At 34.4% G+C, this 16,107-nt stretch overlaps 1 protein-coding gene across 1 annotated transcript; it reads right to left on the reverse strand.

Annotated features, from left to right (window-relative positions):
* Window positions 1-1,921: 1,921 nt before the first annotated feature.
* Dlic (dynein light intermediate chain) lies at window positions 1,922-15,355 on the reverse strand. The gene is made up of 8 exons (XM_085955357.1): window positions 15,227-15,355; window positions 14,693-14,883; window positions 12,883-13,086; window positions 11,222-11,439; window positions 10,154-10,383; window positions 7,669-7,780; window positions 5,305-5,532; window positions 1,922-4,138 (listed from the first exon to the last, which is right to left on the reverse strand). The coding sequence occupies exons 1-8, from the start codon at window positions 15,298-15,300 to the stop codon at window positions 3,863-3,865; spliced, it is 1,533 nt and encodes a 510-aa protein (XP_085811483.1). The 5' UTR covers window positions 15,301-15,355; the 3' UTR covers window positions 1,922-3,862.
* Between the last annotated feature and the right edge of the window lie 752 nt (window positions 15,356-16,107).

Below are 16,107 nucleotides of genomic sequence, written 5' to 3' on the forward strand. Positions count from 1 at the left end.
TGTGGCCACCATGGCTAAAGTAAAAGGTCGCCCGCCGTCGATAAAAGTCATAAAAGATCGCCGTGTAAGCTTGGCCATGTACACTGCAGATGTGTCCACAAAAAGGAATGCGCATACGCATCGGAAATCAACCACACTGTAAACTTGGTCATGGACATGGCAGACATGTATATTATTTATGACAGCAGGCGTATCTGTAAAAAGAAATGTGCTTACGCGTTTGCACCTAAAATTTTCAATAATAATTGCTGTTCATACGTTCGTAATTGAATGTGTTAAAATAAATTCAATTGAATCTTGAATAGGTGTGTATTTCCAGGAGAGTATCGCAGGAGAGATAAACGTAAACCAGTACTAAAATAAAACTGGACTGCAGAGCAAAAGCGGGAAAACGTGAATCCCAGACACTTAAAATCGGGATTTCTGTAGTTAGTCGGTACTCATCTCCTCGACCCCGAAAATGGGGGAAAGGGGAGAAGAGGAAATATCACTAATATCAATACCGATCTAATTGATAATACTAACGCCTTGGATGATCATGGATGTTGCAAATAAAACACAATGAATAATTTTATCACAATTTATTATAAATTTAGCACTTTATTTATTACATTTTTAGCTGATCAATATATTTCAATATGTATGTATTACAATGATTTTTGAGTAGGTAATAATAATACATAACTATCTGTAAATTAGAAATTGAAAGACAGCTATGATAACCAAGCAACCCAAACAATATGTCTTTCTCATTTAATAATTTAAACATCTTATAATGCTGAGCAGTGAGGTTAGATAACTGTTAGAAATGAACAATATCCTAATTTATTGAGATACTCAATATAAATAATATCAAATAATCCATCGATGCTAACGCATAAACTAAATAGAGGTTTTCAGTAAAATAATGTTCTATCATTAGTTTCATATGGCAATAATGAACATTTACCTTGGATGTAAACTAAAAACGTATGTTTAATAATTTCACTGCCAGATTATACGCCGGCGACATTTTTTTTTGTAAAACAACCAATCAATAAAACCCATATTTCTAAGTTACCGGTTAGATCTAATCACAAAGCCTTAATTACTTTTGAATTTTATGTTATCCATGGCAACATGAAGTGTGAATTATTAAATGTATATAATTTACGTAGTATTCGAAAGCTAACTTGGAAAATTGCAGACACAAAATGAAACTATTAACAAAAAAAAAACTAATTTTCACATTATATGGTAAGTATAAAATACCTAGATTGTAAATAACATTTTGATAATAATTTGTTAATATAAAATACTTTAAATATTAATCCACCTAAAAATATGAGAAATCAAGCTTAAATTATTATAATAATATAAGTAATATGGAAATAAAATTCACAACTTTACACAGATAGCGGGAAGTACTAGAGATGAGATTTTTTTACAGTTTTCAATTTAAAAATAAATATTACATGTTATTGAACAAACTATTGATTATGAAATATTGTATCAAATAGATTATTATTACATTAAAAAATTAACTGATAAAAATGACTTTTAAGGCTTTCATGTAATTTTAATAGAAATTAATACAATATTATCATTATATTGGGCCACTTCCTAGAATATTCTACTGAACCCTGACTCTGGGGTTCTATAGAAAAAAAAAATATGGATACCGATTCAACAGATAATCAGGTAACAAATTAAATTTCATTTCAAGTAACCGGAAGTGACAAGTTGTATGATTTATAGTCGTACAAGAACTTCTTGTCCACATGTTAAAACTGTGAACTAACAAGCCCCTCATGTTTAGTCGACTACAGCGACTTCCGGTTATCGACGAGATCTTGTTGTCGGACAGTAGGTATGTATTTATATAATTTGTAACATCGACTTTTTAATTTTACAGTATTTATAATAAAAAATATGTTTTTTTGTAATTCTCAATTCACATGATCCCATAGCCGTCTTAACAATGTCATTATTTTATGCATAACCCTTCACCTCTTTACGTCAGCCTTTCCAACTCCACTTGATTATGTAAGGATACATTGAAGGGTTTCATTGTATTAAATATTTTTATATTACAGAATACATCGTATTGATGGGTCCTGCGGGAGAACCATATCGAGCAACAATGGTCCGACTCAAAAATATTTCTGTTAGTATTTTTGACTTTAAATTCATTTAAAATATTCCAAATTATATAAATTAAGTATGTAATAACACATGCATAATATTGTGTCACATGATATCTTATATGCAGTACATAATATACTATATAAAATTTAAACCTTTTATCACTGAAATAGACTAAAACGAATAAAAATTAATATTACTTTTAATAAATACTACATTTTAGAAATCGGCATATAAGAGAAACGGAAAAAGAATTCACATTAATAATAAACAATAATCAATTAGGAAGGTAGTACAATACATAAATTAGTTATAGTTAAAGCGTTTCGTAATTTAAAATATCCTATATAATCGGGAGCAATAGCTGCTTTAAAGTAAAAAAAAATCCCCATACCACTAAAAATGCGGAATAAATTGTAAACATTTTACGAAAGTATTCCATAAATAAATACTATGCAAATGATTTCGGATAAATCTCAATTAATAATACGCTTCCGTACAATCTGAACTCGGCCACGAGCCGAGGTGGAAACGGCCGATCAATAAATAATTCCATGAGCGACAAAACATATTGCCGCCGATGTCTGACGCGGGCCCGGACACAGTCCGCGGGATAAAAATATAATTTACAATTAACCTAACCTAGAAGCTGTGGATTCTGTTTAACATAATATTTCTGTTTGTACAAATAGTGACTTCATTGTGCGTCTTCTAAGCCACGCCCGGGGATGCTTCGCACTTTTCTCTCGCTTGTCTTCACGGAAGATCACCAATTGAACCCCCGACATGAGCCGAACACACGCCGCATTTTTTATTACGATTCAAACTATCCATCAATACATGTAATGTTACTGTAGATCAGTGATTCTTATTTTTTTTTCGGTTGATGAAACCCTTCGTAAAATCTAAGAAAATCCTTACTTGATATTGTATTCGATAGGAATGAAAAAACAAACATTTTTTCTTTGTCTATCTTACTAGTTACATACTTGTGAATATATTTTGTGTTAATTTAAATGGTTTTCTTTATAACCTTGTTAGATAATAACTATTACAAAAATATCTAAGCAAAGCTTTCAACATTCTTTAGTGCTTTGGATCAAATGAAAATCTTGATTATTTAATTATGTTTTTTTGGAATGGATGTTAGCCGCTTGCTCAACCTATTAAGTCCATACTCTGGGTCCAAACACACATTGAAAAACATGTGAATTTGCCAGACCCGGGATTTACCATTATAGACTTTTCAAAGCAAAACTCCAATCGGAAAGTGCGAGCCAATAAAAAGAACCTAATACGTGTTTCAAATGGACAGAATCAATCGTCAATGTTGAAGATTTCCTTTTATTTCTTGAAATATTGTAATTATAGAATGAAAACTATAACATGCCACCTGACAAAAAACATCTGAAAATGGATATTGTACGAATTACTGCATGTAAAATTTCACTAAAGTATCACTACATGTATGTCCAGATAGTACAAAGGTCCTCAAACGTTGAGTATGCATAATAATGAATATTTATCATCACAACCGTCTGGGACACGATAAAAAGAGCAGTTAGCGATCACCAAAAAGGTGACATTTTCAATAGTATGTTAAAGCTTACAATTACGGTGCGACAAAATAAAATGGTGGCGTGCCTTCGTGTTTAATTGATCTATATACATTGAGACGCGAGTTACGGCTCAACAGGATGATGATCCCGCGGGGGTTCTAAGGATTGTCGAGACACACCTAACACTCAGAAGCATTCAGATCGACAGTGGGCAGCTTCTTGGCGCGGGTGAGTCGGTCTAGTTCGGCAGCCGCGTCGGATCGAACGGCCGCTTTATCGGGAGGAGTCGGAGAGAGGGGCGCATCCGGGGCGGCGGGAGAACGCGGTGAACCGGGCCCCGGGGGGCCACCTGGTGCTCCCGTCTTTTTGTACAGCAATGAATTGAAGAAGTTGGCCAGAACCCCTTCTCCACCCAGCGTGCTGGATGATCCCACTGCCATTTTACTACCATCCAACTGTAATAAAAACATTTAAACCATTTACAATATGTAGTGAAGTAAACTTGTACAGCTTGCTAGCATTCGCCGATGATATTAATTGTATTGCCATTTCAGAACCGGCACTAAAAAGGGCATTCAGAGCACCGCTAGCCTGGGCTAAAGGAATGGGGTAGAGATAAACGAGGCTGTAACAAAATTGTTTATTACACCACAAGTAACCATACCTAAATTAAACATCAGTATGTAGAAATTTGATACAGTCAATAGTTTCATCTACCTTGGGTCTAAACCGATTTAGCGGTACGGAACGAAATTAACAAGAAAAACATTTCAGCAAACAAGTATTACTACGGTCTATTGAAACATTATAAGCCCTGCCTACTATCTTCCTGCACTAAGCACGCTTTAGAAGACGTTCTTGAAGGCTGTGCTCACCTACACCTTGAAAGAAAAAGTTCTCCACCGCTATTAATGAGCCAATAAGGGATGGCAACAATTAGAGAAGAAGTTACAATGCTCAGTTGTACTGTTATATGAAAAATGCAGTGCAGTTCGTTCAATCATGATTGATAGATTGGGTGACTGTGGTGGTGAGCTCATGAGTACCGTATGAATGATAATGAACTGGCAAAGAGCGGTCCAATAGGATGCAGAAGAGCCAGGCCAAACGACGGAGTCACCTATGCCTTTTGTATACTTGGGGTACCGAATTAGAAACTACTACAGATGGAGTTTCTAGAGGAATCCAGAACCCACCTTGGGTTATCGCGCTGATGATGATGGAACTTTATTAGTGAGCCTCTATGCATTCGTCCCGAGTCAATGAAGCTGGTGATTTTTAAAGAATGTTGGGTTCATTTGGTAGTAGAAAAACATTTATATGATCATTTTATACATACACATGATCATTTAATTATAGTCAATTAATAGTATGTAATTGCATAAATGTGTTAATTTATAGTAAGAGCTTTGTTCTTTCTTTATGGAAAAGAGTCTGTTGGACGAAAGTAAAAGATTTTTTTTACTGCAGTGCAACGTTAATTGTTTTCTCTGAATTCCTGGACGAAAAATTGCACAAAATCGATTTACTATCATTGCATTCATAGAAGTTGCTTGTTTCTCATGATGTAATTTCAACACGTCAAATGAAAGCTCTGCATTATCAATTTGATAAAATTTACCTTCTTGGGAGAGCTCTGCGAGTTGATCTGCGACGGCGTCCTAGCAGAAGAGCGCAGCGGCGATTCTCCGCGAGGCGACTGTGCTCCTCCCACAGACAGGTTGTTAGCCCCGCCCCCGCCTCCTCCTGCGGCCGATGCCCCGACTCCGCCTTGAAGTGTTCCCAACTGGCGCTGAAGGAACGTTTGCTCGTCTTCTGCATGGACTTCCGCCTCGCGACTTGACCCACTCTGGAAAACACCATCAAATTACAACTTCTATTGAATTCATTAAATTGTCACCGAAGATATTAAAGAAAAACCATAATTCGATAAGTCAGGTAGTTCAAGCTCTGCATCGTTTCTATTTCAATTTTTTAAGTATGATAGATTTTCAATTATATAATATATTAAAGATAATTGCTTTTTGCAATACATATCACTTTTTTTGAGCACTTGAATTTGTTTTGTTTTGATCAAATTTTATATCTATTTTTTGGTCTGCATTTCATCATGACATTAATGAAGAGAAACGTTCCTAAAAATAAATGCTACTAAAAATTAGATTGAAGATTAATATAGTGGAATCAAGAACATGCGCAGATATAATTTGTTCTTGTGCACAGAAATTAGGTAGAGTTAATTTGATTATCGTTATGGTTGCTATTGTCGACTGCACTTTGCATCAAGCCTATTGCATCGTTTTATCACTCAGCACCCCTCCGACTATGTCTTGTTTCACAACAAAACTATCAAACCTCATAATATTGTGGTATATTTGTCTCCCAGTTTCGGTAGTGCAAACAGTAATACAAAGTTTAAGTAACTCAATAATTAATATGTTAGATGGCGACTAACGCGTCGGCTAATAATGTCGTGGGTCCCAGGTTCGAATCCTGGGTCTGGCAAATACACATACATATTATTTTTCAATGTGTGTTTGAAGTTAGAGTATGGACCTAATAGGTTGAGCAAGTGGCCAACATCCATTTCTCGTAAAAACAAAGGTCCATAAATAAATTTTTAGGATGGTCAAAAAAAAAATAAAGAATAACATGTAACAAAATGACAATGTGAGACTGTCATACTGCCATATGAATATATAGATATACAGTGAAACCTCGATTCTACGGTTTTCAAGGGACCCTAAAAAAACGATAAATGCGGGATATATAAAAATGCATTTTTCTCCTGGATTTTTTTTGACGTCTTGAATTATTTTCAGTTTCTCGGCTAGAGTTCTAGTTTTCTTCATGGGGGGGTATTTTAGTTGCGACTTAAATTCGTGATACGAGATGCGACCTGTGCAAACAAAGTGACGCAACTGAAAGGTCTGTGTGTATCATAAACAATTCTACGAAAGCAAAATGAAAAATATTCAACAAAAATGGTCAATCGGGATAATATTTGTGACGGGACCATAATATTTAGATGATAGATCAAGGAAAACGATAAATCGGGGAACATTGTTCTTACGGGTGTTTGGCGGGACTTTCAAAAATGAACGATCCATGCGGGAAAACGATTTATGCGAGATCGGTAGATCGGGGTTCCACTGTATATTATTATATAATATATACTTAATGTAATATAAAAAATAATATCTAAAAGCATGTCATATTTTGTCATATGTAATAATTGAAGACATGTACATACAGATCCTCTTTAGACTTCCGATTCAATATTGGTAAATATATAATAAATATTCTTCAGGCTACTATGCAAACCGTCTATGTCTGTTTTATGTAAATGCTCAGGAGAGAGTTATAACGTATTATTAAAAACATTTCTTTTATAAATAAAAAAGATATTTCTATTTGCATAGTAAGCCGACGAATTATATAATATATAAGTACACTCTGTTGGGGGGGGCGTCATAATCTCTTTAAAGCTTAATCAATCGAAGGTTTCCCTCATCAAAGGTTTGGCTATCAGAAATAGGTTAGAAACTGCTGCAATAATATCGTCTCTGTTCTGGCAGAACACACTAACTGGAGAATACTAGTTTTGAGTAATTTGACTTTGAAGTTGTTAAAATGTTTGAAATAATGGTCTATCATGTGAGTTTATTAAGTAATCGTAGAAAGGATGACTTTAAAATAAAGACTAGTTTATTTATTAAGAAGGTTTCCAGACGGTAAAAATTGAAATAAGGAACATTTTGGTACTAACTCAATATGTCATTTTTTCGAATTAGTGTCTTCTGTCAGAACAGTGACGATATATACATTTCATAATACCTATTGGCATTAAATTCTTAAAACGTTGCCAAAAACTATTGATGCAGAATGACATCAACTGCCACCTTTGTCTCTGGCGAAATTACTATTACAATAAGGTCAAACGATGAAGCAATGCCAATTAAAACATTTGAAGAAAAATACTAACTTTCCTTGTGACAGGTTGGGCGATGACATCCCTATAATAATCATCAGGTTTGCACGTGTGCATGTTTTCATATAAAATGCTTATTTTCTTTAAGGTATCCCAACCAGCAGGACTGAAAAAAAAAGAATAACATTACATGGAAGAAAAAGATCAAAAACACAATAGCTAGGATGGAATCTTATACTAATGCAATTTTGTATGAGATTTATATCATGTTGCAGACACATCATTAGGGAGTATGTTGTTAATCTTTTTATTATTCTAAAATGAAACAGTATAATATTGGATTCTGAATTAAATGAGTCAAATTTGCATAGTAACTACCGATTGGTGAATATTTGATTCTATATTACATACATACACACATATCTTTATTACCATATCGTGAACACTCAAGTGAATATACTCTAGACATGGGTCATGTGATTACATAATCACTTAACAGATTACAGTATGTAAACAAAACAACCAATGATTTTAATTATGCATAGCAATGGATTTATATCACTAATAACCAATGACATTATTAATGGACAACGCACTCAATACGGTATAGCTAGCAATTAAATTCACGCACAGCGACATTTGCACATGTATAGGTAGACGTCACGCAATTTCCATTATGCGATATCACGCATCGGAAATTTATAGCAATATCACCTTTATCGTAATGGCGTTAGAATAGTGTTTCTAGTGTCAATGTTCATTTGAGCGAATCCGTTTGAACCGAACCGTTCGGCAGACCCGACTAAAAGCATCGGGAATATATAGCAATATCACCTTTATTGTAATGGCGTTAGAACAGATTATGCCATTCGGCAGACCCGACAAAAAAGTGAGTGTCATTTTTATTCCCAGATGATTCGTCCATATTAATGTCATTGCTAATAACCAATAACTATTTATTGACTACATTTCATTCCCGACTGCTAGTGGCCGCGTTCGGTGGCTGTGTGTGCGGAGGCTCTAAATGATTTATTCAATAATATTGAAGATTTTCAATTACAAACAATATACATATTTTGTCAAAATTTGTGACACAATCCACAAAATGAGGTTGAAAAACCGACCAGAAAAACACAACTGCTTTTGATAGATTATTATCATGCAATCCTCTCTATCCGAACGTATGTCAAGTTTTCTGGTTGGTATCGACCACTGTGTCACTTCCTTCAGTCTGGTATCTACAGTCCCACGGTGGCCGCGCGGCTTAAGCGTTAGACTATAGCGCTATAGCGGGTCCCAGGTTCGAATACTGGGTCTGGCAAGTACACATATTGTTTTTCAATTTGGACCCAATAGGTTGAGCAAGTGGCTGACATCCATTTCTCGTAAAAAACAAAATCTGTCAATACAAACCTCTACTCTGTGGAGGCCCATATGATCCTATTAGGATCGGACATGGTCGAAAGAAAAAGAATTACACAGAACAATGAACCCAACATCAATTCAAAAATTTCAATAAAGTCTGCCGGATGAATAATGATCTCGCATACAACCACCGCAACACCATTTGCATTCATATGATCATGTCAAGTGTATGATGTGATTATGTTGACATTGATGCCAACACTATTGGAAAAAACATCTACTGCCACATGCGACATAGTTGGAAGTGCTCAGCATGAATGTCGCTGAGTGTGATTTCAAGAAATCACTACCGCTTATCGGTTCACAAGAGAAAGAATGAATATCACAATGACAGCGGTCATGATGTAATGACATTTTAGGTTAAGAAATATCCTTATAATAAGCAAAGGAAACACTGTGCATTGGTATATTCCTAATTAACGAATGTACCTAATATTTCTTACTATTAAATGCCAATATAAAATCATTATTTCTTTGTCTGATATACAATGACTTGTATCCGGCTTGAATATTTTGATAAATTGAGTTTTTGACTCAATGGATTAAGTCAGGTATGTAAGCGTGGTAGTGAATTTTGGCATTTATGAATTGGAATAAGTTGGTGTCGATGTCAAAATTTGACAATGAAAATGACAAATGAAAATCAAATGATCTTAGTAATGATCGCAATTTTACCACAAGTAACAAAGATGCAGTGGCGACATGTAAATCATATGAAAATCATATGAAAATCTGTAAAATAAAATTGAAGTCGAGCTAAAATGATCACTCTAGACATTGATTTTGAAGAGAAAAAAATTGGGCAGAGAAGCCGATCAGATTAGAGAAAATTTTGGAAGGAATAGCTAAAAAATGCTCTTGAGGCTTGTATAGGCGAAACGTTTCTATCTACGCCACTGCTATTTGTGTGTCATGTAGACAAGTAACATGTGCCCTGTACCTAGATGTCAACTAAATTGGCTACATATTGGATAAAATTAATAGGTTGTGGTAGCATTAAGCTTCTGTGTGCTAGGTTGCTAATAAAACAATCATCTTTTACTACAGTTTTACAAAAATTTTCTACAATAAATTGTATAGTATATTGAGAACTTAGTTTGATGTTTTCACTCACATTAAAACAGCGTCCTTTTCTACAACTAACGCAGGCGTTCTGAACGGTAGTCCGTAAATCTTATGAGTTAAGTATTTATACAAGAGATCACAGTTTTTATCTTCTTTCGCACTAGTGTAAAATAAAGCAGCTCCGTGTTGAAGGCAAAATCGTCTAATCCATTGTTGCATGAAGTCAAAATGTTCATCTCGGTAATCGTGCTCTTTCTCAAGTGTTGTCATGTAATCTGTCTGCCGGGTGAAAAATAAAACAATAATTAAAAACTGACAACACATTATATTAGAATGTGTCTCTAAACATAATTTTTTAATGACAACAATAAACAATTATACAATTATACATTTCTCTGCTAGATAATTATTTTATTTTGCTATCTAAATGGCTTGGCTGATAGACCACTATGCTCAAATTAAGAGCTGATAGTACACCACAAATTCATCACTCCGATTTATACATATGGTTTAATACACTAACAAGTATTGGTTGTATTTAAGCATCGTAGTAAGACCGAGACATAAGGCCACGAGCACACTGTAACAATTTATCGGTACAACTAGTAAGCAAGCATGCCTATCAATTGTTATATGTAGCTGCAAGTCACGTGGGATTCCTGGCTAAGAAGACAGACCCGGAATAATCGCGAGGCGAGGTAAGGTAGTGTGTGAGATAATAACAGAAGTCAGTCGCACCAATAAGCTGTGAATGTAGCATGTGCACGACCCTCACAACTGTATAGGAAATGCAGTCTGTACCATGTTTAGGTAAATCATTATATAGTGGGACCATAGGCACGGCAAAAGCAACCTGCGGTTGCGGTGGTATTGTTTGCTAGCATTAAAACAGGCATTGCAGCAAACAATTCCAATACACCCGCGAATCGCCTATAATGCCACCTATAGCTCATCATCATCGGCACCATAACTACACGAAACATCTCCACTCTCCATCTGCCGCAAGCTTCCTCTAAGTGTCCTCATCCAAGTGATTCTCAGGGTCTCGCTAGAGCGATTTACATTAAGTCTTCATATTATGTAATAAAATGACCAGCAAAATAGAATCATTACTTACTTTGGTGACAACGACAACAATATCCAAGCCTAAATTCGTTGTGAGAACGGATTCGGGTAAAGGCATTCCATCGTCACCATCTACTCCCAATTCCATTTCGTCGTTAAGGTTCCTCGACGACCGCTTCATGGGCGAACCCGCTTGCTCCATTTCATCACCGGGCTCCGTGTATTGGTGCCACGACTTGACGCATTTATGTCTTGCATCTTGCCGTTGTTCTAAAAGTTAAGTTACTCGTACATATAAACCAATTTTGTACCTCAAAACCACTATCACATCATACCAAATAAAATCAATTTTTATTTTTAGCCCGCCCTTCAATTTATACTACGTATTAAAGATTTTCGATTTGTATGTACCTACATTAAACATAGAGATAATAGATGATAGATATCTGTAATTTTTCTGACTTAGGCGTGATGTCAATGAAAACTCTTGCTATTGTCAATCTATGTATCCCTGATTAACTATCTAAGAAATCAGAACCATCAGGTCATCCAAAGGTGCAGAACTAGCACCTGCTATTGATGATGCCATAACTGTGTTCAAACAAATTGCTTCAGATATCAATATATACCACTTTCGTGAGTGTGAGTTTAAGTGGTTGTTGCATTATAAATTCTTCAGAACATTTTTATTTACAGGTAACCCTTGTTATTGGTGACACCGGCGAATGCAAATTTGTTATATCGTGATCGTTTTTCAATAATATTTTTTTATCATGCACTTATTTCAACATGAGCCAAATGCCATGAATCGTCACAATGAATGCAACCACGCTTGTACAATCGGATTATTTGACAGTTAATGGCAAATTTTACAAAATACGTGCAGACAGACCAGACAAACTAAGAAGTTTCTTTTTTGCAACACGAAACAAAATTAATGTTATTTTTTCAATTATATTACTTTTGCATGACGTTTATGTTGATATTAATTTTGTTTAGTTTATTAAAAAAGTGTTTATTGCAACTCTGTCCTAAACATATACCTCGCGATCCACCTGTATAACGTATCATCTCATTGTATGTCAATAGTGTTACATACTTCTTTTTCTTTGTACATTTTCAATCATGTTGCGGAATGTCTTAAACTTATAATTAGTCACGACTAATGTTAATTTTAAAAAGTCGAGTTTGAAATGTAAAATCACATGTATATGCTCATCATGTTACAGCGTTACAAGACATATCGAATAATACTATATATTGGTGCAATATCTTTTCAAAAACCTAAGTAAAGTAAAATATTTTTATGGCATAAAGGTATAATACGAACAGGCGTTTAATGTAAAATAACAGAGTTTCTGTACACTAACCCATCAATGATGAAATATATCATTGGTAAATTCATGAAAAACGTCAAATTTCAATTTTTAGTAGAATAATTTGAAACTTTAAATTCTCGCTATAAATCGACATAGGAGTTGCAATGGAAGTTTAAATTAAACCAATTATCAAATAATATCATTATTATTTCAATAGTTTGAATTGACCAAATGGAAGAATTCAGAAATCTTAGTAAAACTGTATACTATCTATAAATTACCAACTTCGCAATTATCATAGTCGACTATAGACCGCAGACACAATATCATGTAACCATTACAACGATTGCAAAAATACAATCCTAGAATTTCAAGTAAAACATGTAGTTCTTACCATTATTAAGATTTAATTTATCTAAGTGGTCTCCTAAGATGGAGGCCCAACTTTGTAATTGGTCTAGGAGCCCCCACGGTGTCGTCATAGCAACTGTCAATATAACGAGCGTGTGCGGAAATGTCTTTTCATTCAGTGCAAATTTCAATAGATTCGTGTGGCCTGGGTCACCATCCAACACCCATACACTCAACCTAGTGTGATCTGTGAACACAACACACAAAATAATTATATATTTAATTGCAGACAGATTTTTGTTTTTTTTTTAACGAGAAATGGATGTTAGCCACTAGCTTAACCTATTAGGTCCATAATCTGACTCCAAACACAAATTGAAAAACAATATGTATGTGTATTTGCCAGATCCAGGATTCCTACTTGGGACCAGCTGCGGCTGGTCTAACATTATACAAGTGCACTGCACTGCTTGCATTGCTATGAAACATCGTTCAACATGGTAAATCATATTTTTCTTCATAGGTTTTTAATATTATCGCTCACTTATTGTAATGTAAACCATAAACCGATGTGCCCATATTGCCAATAGGCGATAATACAGGCACTATTCATCGTATATATCATCTTCACTGAAATCATTTGCGCCCCGGCAATATATTAAGTTTACTTAAAATGAACCCAAAGCTTAGTATGAACTAAAGCCATTATTAAACAACTTAAACCGTGCTAATCGTTTTCACCATGCGTTTCACCATACGCCGACTGGGTAAAATGACATAATATTGGTCTGAGTAGAGAGCAATTACAGATTTGAATTATGGTTTGTTATTATAGACGCTGCAGCTTACTGTTCACGCTCAAATTATGTTTAGTATCATATTTAGCAATCTCGTATGTAAAATGCCTGTTAACGGCCGACATGCTCAGCGTACGTCAAAATGGAGCTTTTATGCTATTTTCAAAACATGCTCCTGGACATTCCTTAAACGTTGTAGATAATCTATTTACATAATTTTGAAGCCTTATTATTCTTTATATTTATTTTAAACATTTGATGACTGCATAAAGTATTTTTATTACATAAAATAGTATTCTTTTAAACCTCTCGCTCTAATGTTTTAGAATATAGTCATATTTCAGTACGTCCATGTGAAGTGGTGTTAAGATTTTTTATATTTATTAATTTTTAAAAGCATTTATAAAACCATTAGTAAAATTTATGTCGACATTATTACAGTGAAATATTTACAATAAAAAATTATATTGATAATCTCTGTGATCCCAAATTTGACAAGAATAAGCATTTTATTATTCAAAAAATGGGCAAGATTTACACATTTAAAGATAATTTTAAAGATACTGATTATAAGCTATGTCTTTGACCATTCAAATGTGATAAACATTCTACGAATAATGTTTGCTTTATAATAATTATTGACCTAAGAATAAGGTAGTATTTTTTTTAAATACGCCATTTCTATTGGCATTTCCTAGTGGCTAAGCTACAACATACGGTCATAGCTATAAATTGACAAACGATAAATGAAGAAGGGAGTAAGATCATGTTAACGCGCGTGTTTTACTACTCAATTTGAGCAATCACACCACATCCACCATTTTTCACAAATCGACCCCATCATCTAGTCTTTCTTTATGTTACGTTTAAAACAAGGAGTGATCAAAATGATAATGCAAACTTATGGCAAAAACACTTAAATCTATAAGTTGTTCAAACTTTTTTCAATAATATGCTCACGAGTTTTATGTCATAATATACCCACTTAAAAGTTATTTTTTGGATGTCCAGTAATTTGTAAAAATTAACGTGGTTACTTAATGCACACAGGCTTACCGTCTCGGTATTCATCGCGGACATCTATGTATGCATATTCTAGTCCAGAACCTTTTTTAGGATCTTCTACACCTTGTAATTTTGCTATAAGTGTAGTTTTTCCAGATTCATTGTCACCCAACACTAAAACATTTTTACACGTCGAAAGCTTGGTATTCCCTTGATTTTGCACTTCTTCTAATATGGAAGACCTGAAATGATAAAATGTCAATCCAAATATGAGCCAGACAGATTAATTTCCATGATACCGAAGAAAGTAAACACACATGAGTCATCCATATTATATGGCTTGAGGTATAAAAGGTTATCATTTCAATGCATACCGTAAAAATTCTCACAGAGCTAAAAAAGTGCCGAGAAAACGTAGTGAGAAAGTTTGGTACTGGAATAATGTATAGACATCATCTGTTTGACAGTTTCCCATGCTACTTTTTCCCAACGCACTGATGATGTTATACAGTACAAGGTGTGACACATAAATACCGTATATGGAATATTAAAAATCTATAGGACAGAAACAAAACATGAACGTACCAAAGATTTTCTTTGACTTCCGCTTTTTCCTTCTTTTTAGGTTTTAGGCCGTTAACCTGGCCGGTTAACTCCATTATTAGGAAAATGTCAATGAATTACGACAGCGCAGCAAAGAACCGATCTACAATCGTACGTCAGAATAACATAGACAACAAGCTTGCCACAAAATTGATGATCTCAACTTTATGGCTTGTAAGGGCTGTACACTCTCTTTTAACGATTTTTTTTACCTCGTCTGCGGTATATAAATAATTATTTACTGTCATTAAATTTGATTAATTATATAAACTAATTACAAACATTTAAATGTCGCTTTCAACCCAAAATATCGTCACTTTTATTCTTGTTCGGTGCGGAGCATTTAATTACAATTTAATCACCGCATTTAAATAACATCCCAATTATATCGAATGACTAATTAATTAGTGTACAACTGGTGTACCGTCCGCGTGGAAAGGATTAACTACCTAGGTAGGTATTATGATTTGTATACCTAGATATTATTTAAAACACCCGTATTTTGGGTATTATAATATTTCGTGTCAATTATTATAGAAGACAACTTACCATCGTGAATAAATTATTTTCAACGTTTTTATTTTTATTTTAACCGCCCAACTCTTTGATTTGATTGCCTGAAATTGATTGAAAATTATGTACCTATAATTGAATGAAACTATTATTTCAATGGTAATGCTTCAAATACACTCTATGACGATCGGTCATATATATGTCGAAAAACCCGTTTCTTATGTTGGCGTCCTGTGTCAAAGGGTGACACAGAGTGTAAATACGATGTCATAGCTCTCGTACAATATGTATGTATAATATGTCGGAATGGCATAGATTTGACCATAGAGACTAAAACGCTCTTAGCATAT

This window comes from Rhyacophila brunnea, unplaced genomic scaffold (genome assembly GCF_057557595.1).
Source record: "Rhyacophila brunnea isolate RB1 unplaced genomic scaffold, BYU_Rbru_1.0 scaffold_5, whole genome shotgun sequence".
Classification (NCBI taxonomy): domain Eukaryota; kingdom Metazoa; phylum Arthropoda; class Insecta; order Trichoptera; family Rhyacophilidae; genus Rhyacophila; species Rhyacophila brunnea.